We start from the raw sequence: 15,315 nt of genomic DNA on the forward strand, positions 1-15,315 counted from the left end.
TTCCCTTTTTTTCTTCTTTAATGCTGGCTAAGATTCCCTAAATTGGTTTCATGACATACAGATTGTGACCATAGTTAGCAAACCACCAGTAGAGGCAGTGGGGCTCACAGGGATTTCACTGGCCAGTGCCCAAGAAAACTGAGAAGAGATGTCTTTGGAGTGTCCCCTCTCCTAGCACTTGGGCTTGGCACCTCTGCTGGCCTTCTTGTGACCTCTGGGAGCCAGGTGGGGAAGCTGCTCTGAGCTAGCCAGGGATGCTGAAGGGCCAGCTCAGTAGCCAGCAGCCCAACCTCTGTGCCCACTGGTGGGCAGACAGTCCATCAGCAGTGATGTGATCCAGAGAGGCGGCTGCAGTGGTAGAGAAGAGCCAGGCTTTGGCACTAGCCTTGCCATGGGCCCATCGATGAAGCCGAGGCTGAGTCCTGCCTCACAGTGCACGTGTGGAGAGAGGCAGCCGGCCTTGTGGGGGGTGCAGCACACAGCAGGTGCTCACCAAATGGCCCTTCCCCTTCTCTGTGAATGGGTGGTTTCTTATTTGCACCAAGTGACCTGGCTGCAGCCCCCCATCAAGAGCCCTGCTTTGGCCAGCCCTGTTATATTCCGCCAACATCCACTGTATATGGCACGTGGTAGATACTCAATTTTTTTTTTTTTTAAAAAGAGATAGGATCTCACAATGTTGCCCAGGCTGGCTTTGAACTCCTGGGCTCAAGCAATTCTCCCACCCCACCCTCTTGAGTAGCTGGGACTGCAGGTGCCTGGTTTCAGTTTATATTTGTTCAGTGCATTAATATATACTTTTAAAATGTTAATGTGGCCAGGTGTGGTGGCTCATGCCTGTAATCCCAGCGCTTTGGGAGCCGAGGTGGGTGGATCATGAGGTTAGGAGTTCGAGACCAGCCTGGCCAACATGGTGAAACTTCGTTTCTACTAGAAAAAATACAAAAGTTAGTTGGGCGTGGTGGTACATGCCTGTAATCCCAGCTACTCGGGAGGCTGAGGCAGGATAATTGCTTGAACCCAGGAGGCGGAGGTTGCAGTGAGCTGAGATTGCGCCACTGCACTGCAGCCTGGCAACAGAGCAAGACTCCATCTAAAAAAAAAAAAGTTAATGTAATTTAGTTACATTTCATATATAGTGTATAATATAATTGATTCACATTGGCTCAAAATTCAAAAAAGAGTATTAATGAATGAAAAATCTCTCCAACTCTCTTTCACTTTGGAAAAGAGTTGGGCATTATTTTGTGTAGCTAGAGATATTCATATTCTAGACTTCCTTCTAGGTATCTTAGAGAAACTCATACATGTGTACACTTATAAGTGTTCATAATAACACTGTTCTTAATAGCCCAAACTGGAAACAACCCATTGGCATTAGAATTAAAGTATGAGGCCGGGCATGGTGGCTCATGCCTGTAATCCGAACACTTTGGGAGGCTGAGGCAGGCTGATCACTTGAGGTCAGGATTTCAAGACCAGCCTGACCAACATGGTGAAACCCCATCTCTACTAAAAATACAAAAATTAGCTGGGTATCGTGGTGGGCACCTGTAATCCCAGCTGCTTGGGAGGCTGAGGCACAAGAGTCACTGGAACTTGGGAGGCGGAGGTTGCAGTGAGCTGAGATCATGCCACTGTACTCCAGCCTGGGTGACAGAGCAAGACTCTGTCTCAAAAAAAAAAAAAAAAAAAGAATTAAAATATGAGATGTTTATAATGAAAAACAGACCACATCCAGTGATTTTAAAAAAATTAATCTGGCTGGCCCAGTGGCTCACACCTGTGATCCCAGCACTTTGGGAGGCAGAGGTGGAAGGATCGCTTGATCCCAGGAGTTTAAGACCAGCCTGAGCAACATAAGGAGACCCCTGTCTCTACAAAAAACACAAAAATAAAAATGGCTGGGATTGATGGTACACGTTTTTGTCCCAGCTACACAGGAGGCTGAGTTGGGAGGATCACTTGAGTCCAGGAGGGCGAGGCTGCAGTGAACCATCATCACCGTCACTGCACTCCAGCCTGGGTGACAGAGTGAGACCCTATCTCAACAAATAAAGGCTGGGCACGGTGGCTCATGCCTGTAATCCTAGCACTTGGGAGGCTGAATCATGAGGTCAAGAAATCGAGACCATCCTGGCCAACATGGTGAAACCCCGTCTCTACTGAAAATACAAAAATTAGCTAGGCGTGGTAGTGCGCGCCTGTAATCCCAGCTACTTGGGAGGCTGAGGCAGGAGAATCACTGGAACCCAGCGGGGTGGAGGTTGCAGTGAGCCGAGATCGCACCATTGCCTTCCAGCGTGGGTGACAAGAGCGAGACTCGGTCTCAAAACAAACAAACAAAAGAATCTTACAATGTTAAGTGAAAAAAAAAAAAAAAAATCCAGGCACAAAAGAGTATACATTTTGTGTGCTTCCAGTTTTAATCTGGCTCTAAAACAGGCAAAATGGAATTATATTATCTAGGAACATGTAAGTGGTAAACTACAAAGAACAAGAAAGAAATTATCACAAAAGTCAGGGTAGTGGTTACTCCTTGAGGGGAGGGAGAACATATGGTTGGGAAGGGACCCTTGAGTGCTAGCATTGTTGGATTGTGTTTTTTTGTTTGTTTGTTTGTTTTTCACAATTAAAAAAATGTAAGCCAGGAGTTTTCTTACCTTTCTACCTTCTAGCCTCCAGTTCCCTCCCTTGGAGGCAGCCAGCCTTAACACATATGCACACGCGTGCACACACACACAGACACACATGCTCTCTCTCTCTCTCTCTCTCTCTCTCTCTCTATTTTTTAATAGACAGGGTCTCACTATGTTGCCCAGACTGGTCACAAACTCCTGAGCTTAAGCAGTCCTCCTGCCTCAGCCTCCCAAAGTGCTGGGATTACAGGCATGAGCCACCATGCCCAGCCTACACACACACATTTTTAACACAACTAGTAGAAAAGATAGACTTTTGAAGTAAAATGAAAAAGAAACAACCCATAAAGATATCATCTAAGATCAGGCATGGTGCCATTCACCTGAAATCCCAGTGCTTTGGGAAGCTAAGGCAGGAGGATCTCTTGAGGTTAGATATTTGAGACCAGCCTGGGCAACGTAGCTAGACACTGTCTCTACTAAAGAAATATATATATATATATATTTTTTTCTTTTGAGATGGAGTTTTGCTCTTATTGCCCAGGCTGGAGTGCAGTGGCGCAATCTCGGCTCACCACAACCTCCACCTCCTGGGTTCAAGCGATTCTCCTGCCTCAGCCTCCTGAGTAGCTGGGATTATAGGCATGTGCCACCACGCCCAGCTTTTTGTATTTTTAGTAGAGCTGGGTTTATCCATGTTGGTCAGGCTTGTCTTGAACTCCCAATCTCAGGTATCCTGCCTTGGTAAAGAATTTTTTTTTAATTAAAAAGTAAGCTGGGGGCCGGGCGCAGTGGCTCACGCCTGTAATCCCAGCACTTTGGAAGGTCGAGGCGGGCAGATCACAAGGTCAGGAGAATGAGACCATCCTGGCTAACACAGTGAAACCTCGTCTCTACTAAAAATACAAAAAAATTGGTTGGGTGTAGTGGCGGGCACCTGTAGTCCCAGCTACTCGGGAGGCTGAGGCAGGAGAATGGCGTGAAACTGGGAGGCGGAGCTTGAAGTGAGCCGAGATCGCGCCACTGCACTCCAGCCTGGGCAACAGAGCGAGACTCTGTCTCAAAAAAAAAAAAAAAGTAAGCTGGGCATGGTGATGCACAGCTATAGTCCTAGCTACTTGGAAGGCTGAGGTGGGAGGATTGCTTGAGCCCAGGAGTTTAGAGGCTGCAGTGAGCTGTGATCGTGTCACTGCACTCTAGCCTGGGTGACAGAGCGAGACCCTGTCACTTGAAAATAAAAAATATCAGCTATGATTTCTGCCCACTTATTTTTCACTGGACAAGTAGTTACTATGTGTGTGCTCTTAGGCCCATGTGCTACTCACTTAATCTGGCACTTGCTGTGTGTCAGCTTGGTGTCAGGCACCTTAGTTTGCTTAATTTAGTCTTCTAACAACCCAGGAAGGCAGATGCTGTTATTATCCCCATTTTACAGAGAAGGAAGCTGAGGCTGTTGTGCTTCTGGGCTTCCTATGCAGCACGCCAATGGCGTTGAAACCCTACCAAGGGTTGTGTTGAGGGTGGTCACCTTGACGCCTATTCCTGGGCTGCTCTAACAGGCCCCTTTATCTCTCCAGGTGGCCCTGTGCACCCAGGTAGCCCTGGGCATGGAGCACCTGTCCAACAACCGCTTTGTGCATAAGGACTTGGCTGCACGTAACTGCCTGGTCAGTGCCCAGAGACAAGTGAAGGTGTCTGCCCTGGGCCTCAGCAAGGATGTGTACAACAGGTAGAAGGGCATGCGTGGGGTGGGGGCTCCCCATTTTTTCCCAGAGGGTGAGGGGCAGAGGACAGATAGTTTGGGGAGTATGGGAAAGGGTTTAGGCATGCTTAGTCCAAAGCTGGAGGGCCTGGGATAGGGAAGAGCTTTCTCATCCTTTTTCCAAGGGTGCAGCAGGCTTCCCACCCAGTGCACACCCTTGGTGGTTGTAAAATGTCTCTAGTGATTAAATAAATAAATAAATAAACCTTTTTTTAAAAAATAGGCAAATTTGATAAGGATTTATATATAATCTATTTATATGGCTCTCTCTGTAACTTCCTGAATTCAGTCATTATTATTTTGAAGTCTGAGACTTATGCCTCAGCACCCATGCCAGAGCTTGCTCTAGACAGCCTACGAGGGCTCCGCAGCGCTGCCGGAAACATTCCCTTGAGTCCCCCTGGTTCCAGGTCACCCCCATTTGTCTGACTATAGCTGTAGTGAGGATTGGTTTATCACTAATAAAGTTCTTTCCATTTAACGGTTCTTAGTTTTTACATTTTTACAACCAATATAGAAAGTATGTATGACTATTAACTTTTCTGTTAACATTTAGGCAAAGTTTGATTCTTAATGGAAATTTTTTAACCATCAAACACCTCGTGTGGTTACCTTCAGATTTTGTCTAGTGTACTCCCATGCTCAGCACGCATGTGACCAATTTCTTGATGTCTGTATGTAGAAAGGCTGGGCCCCGGCTTGGGGATGCGTTCCAGATGGGGAGATGAGGGTGCAGCGCCAGGCCACGCTCCCACCCCACCTCACCCCTGGGTTGCTTCTCTCTTGCAGTGAGTACTACCACTTCCGCCAGGCCTGGGTGCCACTGCGCTGGATGTCCCCCGAGGCCATCCTGGAGGGTGACTTCTCTACCAAGTCTGATGTCTGGGCCTTCGGTGTGCTGATGTGGGAAGTGTTTACACATGGAGAGATGCCCCATGGTGGGCAGGCAGATGATGAAGTACTGGCAGGTAGGCAGCCTTGCTGCTAGGGGATGATTCCAGATAGGCCCCAGATGGGGCCTGCTCAGGGCCCCAGGGCCGGTTCAGCCTACCTCCCCTCTCAGGGCTGCTACTGAGCAGGCACACAGATACGACCACTCTAGTTGTTAAAATACTGCAATACTTTTTTTTTTCTTTTGAGACGGAGTGTCGCCCTGTCGCCCAGGCTGGAGTCCAGTGGCGTGATCTCTGCTCACTGCAACTTCTGCCTACCGGGTTCAAGTGATTCTCCTGCCCCAGACTCCCTAATAGCTGGGATTACAGGCATGCGCCTTCACGCCGTGGCTAATTTTTATATTTTTAGTAGAGACGGGGGGGCTTCACCATGTTGGTCAGGCTGGTCTCAAACTCCTGACCTCGTGATCCACCCGCCTCGGCCTCCCAAAGTGCTGGGATTACAAGCGTAAGCCACCACGCCTGGCCGAAAATACTGCAATACTTTTATGTTGGTTGGTAAATAGCCTTTGCCCCCAGTGCCCACTCCAGCCACTCTGACGCCTGTCCGCCAGCCCACTTCAGCTCCTATGCATGGACCCCGTCCTACCAGCCAGAGTGAGTGGGGCCCAGAGGAGTCATCTTTTTCCGTTGCGGGTACCCACCTACCGCTGGCCAGCATTGCCCCAGAGGCATCCTTGGGTGGCTGCTTGTATAAACTGCAAGCTCCACAAAGTGTTGAACAAGTTGTTGAATGTTTTGGCCAACACTGCACCTGCTGTCTTCCCTACAGATTTGCAGGCTGGGAAGGCTAGACTTCCTCAGCCTGAGGGCTGCCCTTCCAAGCTCTATCGGCTGATGCAGCGCTGCTGGGCCCTCAGCCCCAAGGACCGGCCCTCCTTCAGTGAGATTGCCAGCGCCCTGGGAGACAGCCCCGTGGACAGCAAGCCATGAGGAGGGAGCCCACTCAGGATGGCCTGGGCAGGGGAGGACATCTCTAGAGGGGAGCTCACAGCATGATGGGCAAGATCCCTGTCCTCCTGGGCCCTGAGGCCCCTGCCCTAGTGCAACAGGCATTGCTGAGGTGTGAGCAGGGCCTGGCCTTTCCTCCTCTTCCTCACCCTCATCCTTTGGGAGGCTGACTTGGACCCAAACTGGGCGACTAGGGCTTTGAGCTGGGCAGTTTTCCCTGCCATCTCTTCCTCTATCAGGGACAGTGTGGGTGCCACAGGTAACCCCAATTTCTGGCCTTCAACTTCTCCCCTTGACTGGGTCCAACTCTGCCACTCATCTGCCAACTTTGCCTGGGGAGGGCTAGGCTTGGGATGAGCTGGGTTTGTGGGGAGTTCCTTAATATTCTCAAGTTCTGGGCACACAGGGTTAATGGGCCTCTTGGCCCACTGGTCCCACTTGGGGGTCTAGACCAGGATTGTAGAGGACACAGCAAGTGAGTCCTCCCCACTCTGGGCTTGTGCACACTGACCCAGACCCATGTCTTCCCCACCCTTCTCTCCTTTCCTCATCCTAAGTGCCTGGCAGATGAAGGAGTTTTCAGGAGCTTTTGACACTATATAACCCGCCCTTTTTGTATGCACCAGGGGCGGCTTTTATATGTAATTGCAGCGTGGGGTGGGTGGGCATAGGAGGTAGGGGTGGGCCCTGGAGGAGATGAGGAGGGTGGGCCATCCTTACCCCACACTTTTATTGTTGTTGTTTTTTGTTTGTTTTGTTTTTTTGTTTTTGTTTTTACACTCGCTGCTCTCAATAAATAAGCCTTTTTTACAACCTGTTTATGAGATTCATTCACTGCTCTTGCTCGTGGAAGATGTTCCTTCTTCCCTCACTGATCAGAAAGGGCCGTGTGCAGGCCGGGTGCAGTGGCTCATGCTTGTAATCCCAGCACTTTGGGAGGCTAAGGCCAGTGGATCACCTGAGGTCAGGAGTTTGAGACCAGCCTGGCCAAAAAGGCGAAACCCCTGTCTCTACTGAAAATATAAAAATTAGCTGGGCATGGTGGCAGGCGCCTGTAATCCCAGCTACTTGGGAGGCTGAGGCAGGAGAATCGCTTGAACCCAGGAGGCGTAGGTTGCAGTGAACCGAGATCACACCACTGCACTCCAGCCTGGGTGACAGCGAGACTCTGTCTCAAAAAAAACAACAAAAAAAAGAGAAAAATGAAAGGGCCGTGTGCCTTCATGGAGTCTGGTGGGGCTTGGACAGGATGAACCGGTGGATATTGGTTCTTCTCTCCAGTTTGCAGGGCAGGTGAGCATGCAGGCATGAAGGAGGCAAGATCACCTGTTGTCTGTGCAACCCTATGCTGTCCTCTGATTGTCACCTAGACGGGCCTAATCCTTGTGCTCAGATGGGGAGGGTAGAAGTGTGAAGGGGAGCAAGTTAGAGTAGGATTGGAGAACCAGTTAGTGACAGACTCAGGTCTCTGAGTCCTTTCAAGACCCTAGGAGGGAAGTGAAGTAGGTAGAACCAAGCAGAGAGACGGTGCTTAATGCCTGGATCTTGTGTCCTCACCTATCCTCTGCCTCATTCCAGTAACTTCAGCCTGGTTCACCGTCCAAAAGAAACAAGTCCTAAACTCCAAAACTGCTCTAGTTCTTTACTCCTCACCAAACTTCTGAATAATAAAAATAACAGCAGGCCGGACATGGTGGTTCACACCTGTAATCCTAATACTTTGGGAGACTGAGGCAGGAAGATCACTTGGGACCAGGAGTTTGAGACCAGCCTGGCCAACATAGTGAGACCCTGTCTCTACAAAAAATTTAAAAATTAGCCAGGTGTGGTGACATGCACTTGTAGTCCTAACTACTGAGGAGGCTGAGGCAGGAGGATCACGTGAGCCCAGAAGTTTGAGGTGGCAGTGAGCTATGATCACAACACTGCACTCCAGCCTGGGTGATCAAGTGAGACTCTGTCTCAAAAAAAATAAAAATAAAAACATGCCGGCTGGGCATGGTGGTTCACTCCTGTAATCCCAGCACTTTGGGACCCGAGGTGGGTGGATCATGAGGTCAGGAGTTTGAGACCAGCCTGGCCAATATGGTGAAACCCTGTCTCTACTAAAAATACAAAAGTTAGCTGGGTGTGGTGGTGCACACCTGTAGTCCCAGCTGCTTGGGAGACTGAGGCAGGAGAATCGGTTGAACCCAGGAGGCGGAGGTTGCAGTGAGCCAAGATTGCACCACTGCACTCCAGCCTGGGTGACAGAGCAAGACTCTGTCTCAAAAAATAATAATAATAACAGGCCACAGGCACAGTGGCTCACGCCTATAATCTCAGCACTTTAAAAGGCTGAGGTGACAGAAATGCCTGGGCAACATGGCTAGACTCCACCTCTACAAAAAAATCTAAAACTTAGCTGGGTGTAGGGCCGGGCGCTGTGGCTCACACCTGTAATCTCAGCACTTTGGGAGGCCGAGGCGGGTGGATCACCAGGTCAAGAGATAAAGACCATCCTGGCTAACACAGTGAAACCCCGTCTCTACTAAAAATACAAAAAATTAGCTGGGCATGGTGGTGGGTGCCTGTAGTGCCAGCTACTCAGGAGGCTGAGGCAGGAGAATGGCGTGAACCCGGAAGGCAGAGCTTGCAGTGAGCTGAGATTGTGCCACTGCACTCCAGCCTGGACTACAGAGCAAGGCTCTGTCTCAAAAAAAAAAAAAAAAAAAAAAAAAAAAAGAGATAGAGACCATCCTGGTCAACATGGTCTCTACTAAAAAAAAAATACAAAATTTAGCTGGGCATGGAGGCACGTGCCTGTAGTCCCAGCTATTCAGGAGGCTGAGGCAGGAGAACCGCTTGAACCTGGGAAGCAGAAGTTACAATGAGCCGAGATCATGCCACGGTACTCCAGCCTGGAGACAGAGCGAGATTCCGTCTCAAAAAAAAAAAAAAAAAAAAAAAAAATTAGCTGGGTGTAGTAGGGTGTGCCCATGGTCTCAGCTATCCTGGAGGCTGAGGAGGGAGGATCTCTTGAACCCAGGAGGTTCTCACCACTGCACTCCAGGCTGGGTGACAGAGCAAGACCCTGTCTCAAAAAAAAAAAAAAGAAAAAAGAAAAAAAGAAAAGCTAATGTTTTTTGAAGACTTCTTCTGCACTAGTCACTTAATATGCATTATCTCATTTAATCTCTGCAACTACTCTGTTAGCCAGATGAGATTATTTCCATTTCACAGAGTAGGAAACTGAGTCTCAAGGGAAGTCAGGTAGTTTGGCCATGGTTACACAGCTAGTAAGTAAGCCATAGTCACTGGTATACACCATGCATTACATCCTTCAGATGTGTTGAAGGGAAAATTTTTCTAGAGCAGTGTTTTTCAAACTCTGGTTTGCAACCAGCATTAAAAAAGAAAAAAAGGGAAAAAAGAAACATAATAGGCACTATCAGAGTACATTGTATCCTTTAAGGGTAATTGTTGTTTTACAAAATTTTGTTATATTTGCTGCATATATATATATATATATAGGATAGTGTGTTAGTTAACTGTTTGGTGGTGATACTGCATAGTCATCCCCAAATCTTACTAGCTGACAAGATTTTTTTCTGACTCATGTATCTGCAGGTTGGTGAGGGTTGGCTGATTTTGGCTGTGCTTGGTGCCAGGCTGGAGGTCTGGCTTAGATCTAGTCTACTGGCACCCAGAGCATGTTCTTATGCAGTGGCAGAGTGCAAGAGGTCAAGCCAAACTGTGCAAGCACATTTCAAACCACAAGTCTGAGCTGGCACCATGGCATGTGCCTGTAGTCCCAGCTACTTGGGAGGCTGAGGCAGGAGGTTTGCTTTAAGCCCATGAGTTTGAGGCTGTAGTGTGCAATGATTGTGCCTATGAATAGCCACTACACTTACTCCAACCTGGGCAAAATAGACCCCATCTCTTACACACACACACACTCACGCTCACACACACACACACACACACGTCTGTTAACATTTTATTGGCCAAAGCAAGTCACACAGTAAAACCCAACATCAGCACCAGTAGGACATACTGCAAAGTCACACGGCAAGGATGTTGATGTATAATTCCAACAGAGGGTGTGAAGAGTTGGGAGCAATAATCTAATTGACCACAGGTTGCAATGTAAAAATGATTTCTGACTGTGGGTTGCACCCAGAAATATTTGAAAGGCAGTGCTCTGGAAAGTCATTAATCACTAAATCCTCTTCTAACTCTTGTTCTTCCTTGAGCACTCCATAGTGGCTAACATTGTTGGCCATACCTTCCTCTTCAGAGACTCTCCTCCCTCCCCACCTTTTTTTTTTTTTTTTGAGACTATCTCGCTCTGTCACTTAGGCTGGAGTGCAGTGGCATGATCTCAGCTCACTGCAAGCTCCGCCTCCGGGTTCACGCTGTTCTCCTGCCTCAGCCTCCCGAGTGGCTGGGACTACAGGCACCTGCCACCACGCCTGGCTAATTTTTCGTATTTTTAGCAGAGACGGGGTTTGACCGTGTTAGCCAGGATGGTCTCGATCTCCCGACCTTGTGATCCACCCACCTTGGCCTCCCAAAGTGCTGGGATTACAGGTGTGAGCCACCGCACCCCCCCCGCCCTCCCTCACTTTTTTACACTGTCAACAGTTTCTCTGGCCAGTCCTTCTCCAGCCCTGGCTAAGGCTTTTTTTTTTTTTTTTTTTTTTTTGAGACAGAGTCTTGCCCTGTTGCTTAGGCTGGAGTGCAGTGGCACGATCTCTGCTCACTGCAAGCTCCGCCTTCCAGGTTCACGCCATTCTCCTGCCTCAGCCTCCCGAGTAGCTGGGACTATAGGCACCCGCCACCATGCCCAGCTAATTTTTTATACTTTTAGTAGAGACAGGGTTTCACGGTGTTAACCAGGATGGTCTCGATCTCCTGACCTCATGATCTGCCCGCCTCAGCCTCCCAAAGTGCTGGGATCATAGGCGTTAGCCACTGGGCCCTGCCTAAGGCTTCTTTTTCTCCTGCCATGGCTATTCTGTCATTGCCCTTCCTTTCTCTACTTTCTTTCTTTCTTTCTTTTTTTTTTTTTTTTTTTTGGAGATAGGGTCTCACTCTGTCACCTAGGCTGGAGTATAGTGGTAGATCATGGCTCATTCCAACCTCAACCTCCCAGGCTCAAGGGATCCCCCCACCTCAGCTTCCGAGTAGCTGGGACTACAGGTGCGTACCACCAAGCCCAGCTAATTTTTGTATTTTTTGTAGAGATAGGATTTCGCCATGTTACCCAGGCTGGTCTCAAATTCCTGAGCTCAAGCAATCCACCTGCCTCAGCCTCCCAAAGTGCTCACAGTCATGAGCCACCACACCCAGCCTATTTTTGCTTAATCTTATTATTATTATTTTGAGAGGGTGTCTCGCTCTGTCCCCCAGGCTGTAGTGCAATGCCTTGATTTTGGCTCACTGCAACCTCCACCTCCTGAGTTCGAGCGATTCTCCTGCCTCAGACTCCCGGGAAGCTGGGATTATAGGTGCCCGCCACCACACCCAGCTAATTTTTTTTGTATTTTCAGTAGAGACAGGGTTTCACCATATTGGCCAGGGTGGTCTCAAACTCCAGACCTCAAGCGATCCATCCACCTCAGCCTCCCAAAGTGCTGGGATTACAGGCATGAGCCACCGCATCCAGCCTATTTTTGCTTAATTTCAAAAGAAAAATATAAAAGTCATATTGATTGTCAAAGAAGTCACATAGTACAAACTTATATAAAGCAAAAAAACACACCCCTCTCATCCCAAACCTCACTCTCCATAGGTAAGCACTATTAGTGTTTGGAGTGTGGCTTTCCAGACTTTTCCTGGGCCCAATGACTCATAAATTCTTTTCCATTACTGCTAATGCTGCCATCACAACTGATACCCTCTTTGCCTCTGTGCAAAATTATGAATCCCTGGGTAAAGGTTAATTCCAAATGAAAACAGATTTAGGGTATTTTGACAGTAATTTTTTTTTCTTTTTTGAGACAGGGTTTTACTGTCACCTAGATTGAGTGCAGTGGTGCCATCATGGCTCACTGCAGCCTGGGCTCAAGCAATCTTCCCACCTCAGCCTCCCTAGTAGCTGGGACTACAACTACAGATGCGTGCCACTGTGCCCCAGCATTTTTTTTTTTTTTTTTTTTGAGATGGAGTTTCACTCTTTCACCCAGGCTGGAGTTAAGTGGCACGATCTTGGCTCACTGCAATCTCTGCCCCCCAGATTCAAGTGATTCTCCTGCCTCAGCCTCCTGAGTAGCTGGGATTATAGGCATGCACCACCAGGCCTGGCTAATTTTTGTATTTTTAGGAGAGATGGGATTTTGCCATGTTGGCCAGGCTGGTCTTGAACTCCTGACCTCAGGTGATCCACCCTCCTAGGCCTCCCAAAGTGCTAGGATTACAGGCATGACCCACCTTGCCTGGCTGTGGGTTTTTTTTTTTTTAAGAGATGGGGTCTCAGTGTGTTGTCCAGGCTGGTGTCAAAACTCCTGGACTCAAGTGATCCTCCCACCGTGACCTCAAAAAGTGCTGGGGTTTTAGGTGTGAATCACTGCACCCAGCCATGACAGTAATTTTTAAAAGCAATCCTTAATTTTTGTTTGTTATTAGTTAGGTGATAAAAATCAGAAGAAAGAAAGAAAGGTCAGGGTGGAATCTGTGTGGTGTGAGGGATCTGGCTGAAATTCCCATGCACTTACAGAGGCCCTTCATGGTCTGGGGTGGACATGAGCTCCCATCTGTTGCAAGGGGCTACTCTGATCAGGCCTTTTCGGAGGAAGATTTCAACTTCACATTTCAGAGCAGCCAGGTGGGAGCTTACCTAGGCTCAGTAGGCTGCGTGGAGTCTATGGTAAAGTGGAGAGCAGATGCCTCTTCTATGGCCACCATCAGCTCCAGGTTATAGTGCTTTTGTGGGTACCTAGGCCCAGTGTTACCAAAAATTATGATTTTTTTGAGAGAGGTCGGATATTCAGATTTTTTTTTTTTTTTTTAAAGGAGTCTCACTCTGTAGCCCAGGCTGGAGTACAGTGGCCCCATCTCGGCTCACTGCAACCTCTGCCTCCCAGGTTCAAGTGATTCTCCTGCCTCAGCCTCTCGTGTAGCTGGGATTACAGGTGTGTGTCACTATGCCCAGCTACTTTTTTATTTTTTTAGTAGAGATGGCGTTTCACCATGTTAGCCAGGCTGGTCTTGAACTCCTGACCTCAAGTGATCCATCCACCTCAGCTTCCCAAAGTGCTGGGATTACAGACATTAGCCACCACGCCCGGCCAGACATTCAGATTTTTATGTAAACTCATGATTTTTAAATGTTATAAGGTCCAAATAAAACATCTCTATGAGACAGTTTTTGATTTTGACTTTATCCCTAGCAATACTTTTGGCTCTGGAACCTGCAGTAATCCAATAGTGTGGGTATAGGTCTCCTCCTGACTCCCTGTGGTGACAAAGGACATGAAGACAGGCCATCCCAAGCAGACAGAGTAGCTGTGACACTAACACTGGTGTGCAATGACCCAGGAGTTGGGAGAAGTTGGAGAGAGGGCAGCCTATTTGGAGGGAAGCTAAGGACTGCGTTCTTCCCAGACATCCTCCCCTATAGATGTGGCAGAGAGCAGTTGTCCCTGCTGAGGGATGTCACTCCTGCATGTGTCTAAACTAGGGGGCTCAAATGAAAGGGTCTTTAGAGGGTAGGTGGTAATGAAATCCCAGGGCTTTGGCTGTAATATTATGGTGCTCAGACAAAACATGACCCCAGGCATCATTTGTGATCCCTAAAACCCTTCTGGAACCTATTTATCTGTTTGACCTGTTTTTCCTCTTGGGCTAACACGTTCCATATGTTTAAGTACCTGTTGTAAAGAGTAAATTAGTGGAGGGAGGGGCGAACTCTTTAAAACTATTGGGGGCTGGGCGCAGTGGCTCAGGCCTTTAATCCCAGCACTTTGGGAGGCCGAGGTGAGAGAATCGCTTGAGCCCAGAAGTTTGAGACCAGCCTGGGCAACATAGGGAGACCTTATCTCTATATGACAAAAAATACACACTATATTTTATTCACTATACACACAAAATACACACTATATTTTATTCACTATACACACTATATTTTACTGATCACTTGCACATATTTCAGTATTTTTCAAGTTTTTGGATTGTGACTCACAGTAAGAAATGCAGTTAATGTTGTCATCCATTACACACATACACTGAATTATAAGAAATTGACAATATCCCACCTTCTTGACCTATAAAATGGCAATTTTGTTTTGTTTTTCTTTTTATTATTATTATTATTATTATTATTCTTATTATACTTTAGGTTTTATGGTACATGTGCGCAATGTGCAGGTAAGTTACATATGTATACATGTGCCATGCTGGTGCGCTGCACCCACCAACTCGTCATCTAGCATTAGGTATATCTCCCAATGCTATCCCTCCCCCCTCCCCCCACCCCACAACAGTCCCCGAAGTGTGATGTTCCCCTTCCTGTGTCCATGTGTTCTCATTGTTCAATTCCCACCTATGAGTGAGAATATGCGGTGTTTGGTTTTTTGTTCTTGCGATAGTTTACTGAGAATGATGATTTCCAATTTCATCCATGTCCCTACAAAGGACATGAACTCATCATTTTTTATGGCTGCATAGTATTCCATGGTGTATATGTGCCACATTTTCTTAATCCAGTCTATCATTGTTGGACATTTGGGTTGGTTCCAAGTCTTTGCTATTGTGAATAATGCCGCAATAAACATACGTGTGCATGTGTCTTTATAGCAGCATGATTTATAGTCCTTTGGGTATATACCCAGTAATGGGATGGCTGGGTCAAATGGAATTTCTATTTCTAGATCCCTGAGGAATCGCCACACTGACTTCCACAAGGGTTGAACTAGTTTACAGTCCCACCAACAGTGTAAAAGTGTTCCTATTTCTCCACATCCTCTCCAGCACCTGTTGTTTCCTAAAATGGCAATTTTGTAGGGTTCAACCTATATATAATGCAAAC

The 15,315-nt window shown here is 47.7% G+C and overlaps 1 protein-coding gene across 11 annotated transcripts in view; it reads left to right on the top strand.

Moving 5' to 3' along the window:
• Positions 1–7,118, top strand: part of PTK7 (protein tyrosine kinase 7 (inactive)) — an 86,174-nt gene extending 79,056 nt beyond the window's left edge. For all 11 annotated transcript variants that reach the window (XM_024248295.3, XM_024248292.3, XM_054557522.2 and 8 more), the window contains exons 18-20: positions 4,217–4,368; positions 5,191–5,369; positions 6,127–7,118. In XM_024248295.3, coding sequence (XP_024104063.3) covers positions 4,217–4,368; positions 5,191–5,369; positions 6,127–6,287 — 492 coding nt within the window. In that variant the 3' untranslated portion in view covers positions 6,288–7,118. The remainder of the gene's footprint in view (positions 1–4,216; positions 4,369–5,190; positions 5,370–6,126) is intronic.
• Positions 7,119–15,315: the final 8,197 nt, after the last annotated feature.

Source organism: Pongo abelii, chromosome 5 (assembly GCF_028885655.2).
Source record: "Pongo abelii isolate AG06213 chromosome 5, NHGRI_mPonAbe1-v2.0_pri, whole genome shotgun sequence".
Lineage (NCBI taxonomy): Eukaryota > Metazoa > Chordata > Mammalia > Primates > Hominidae > Pongo > Pongo abelii.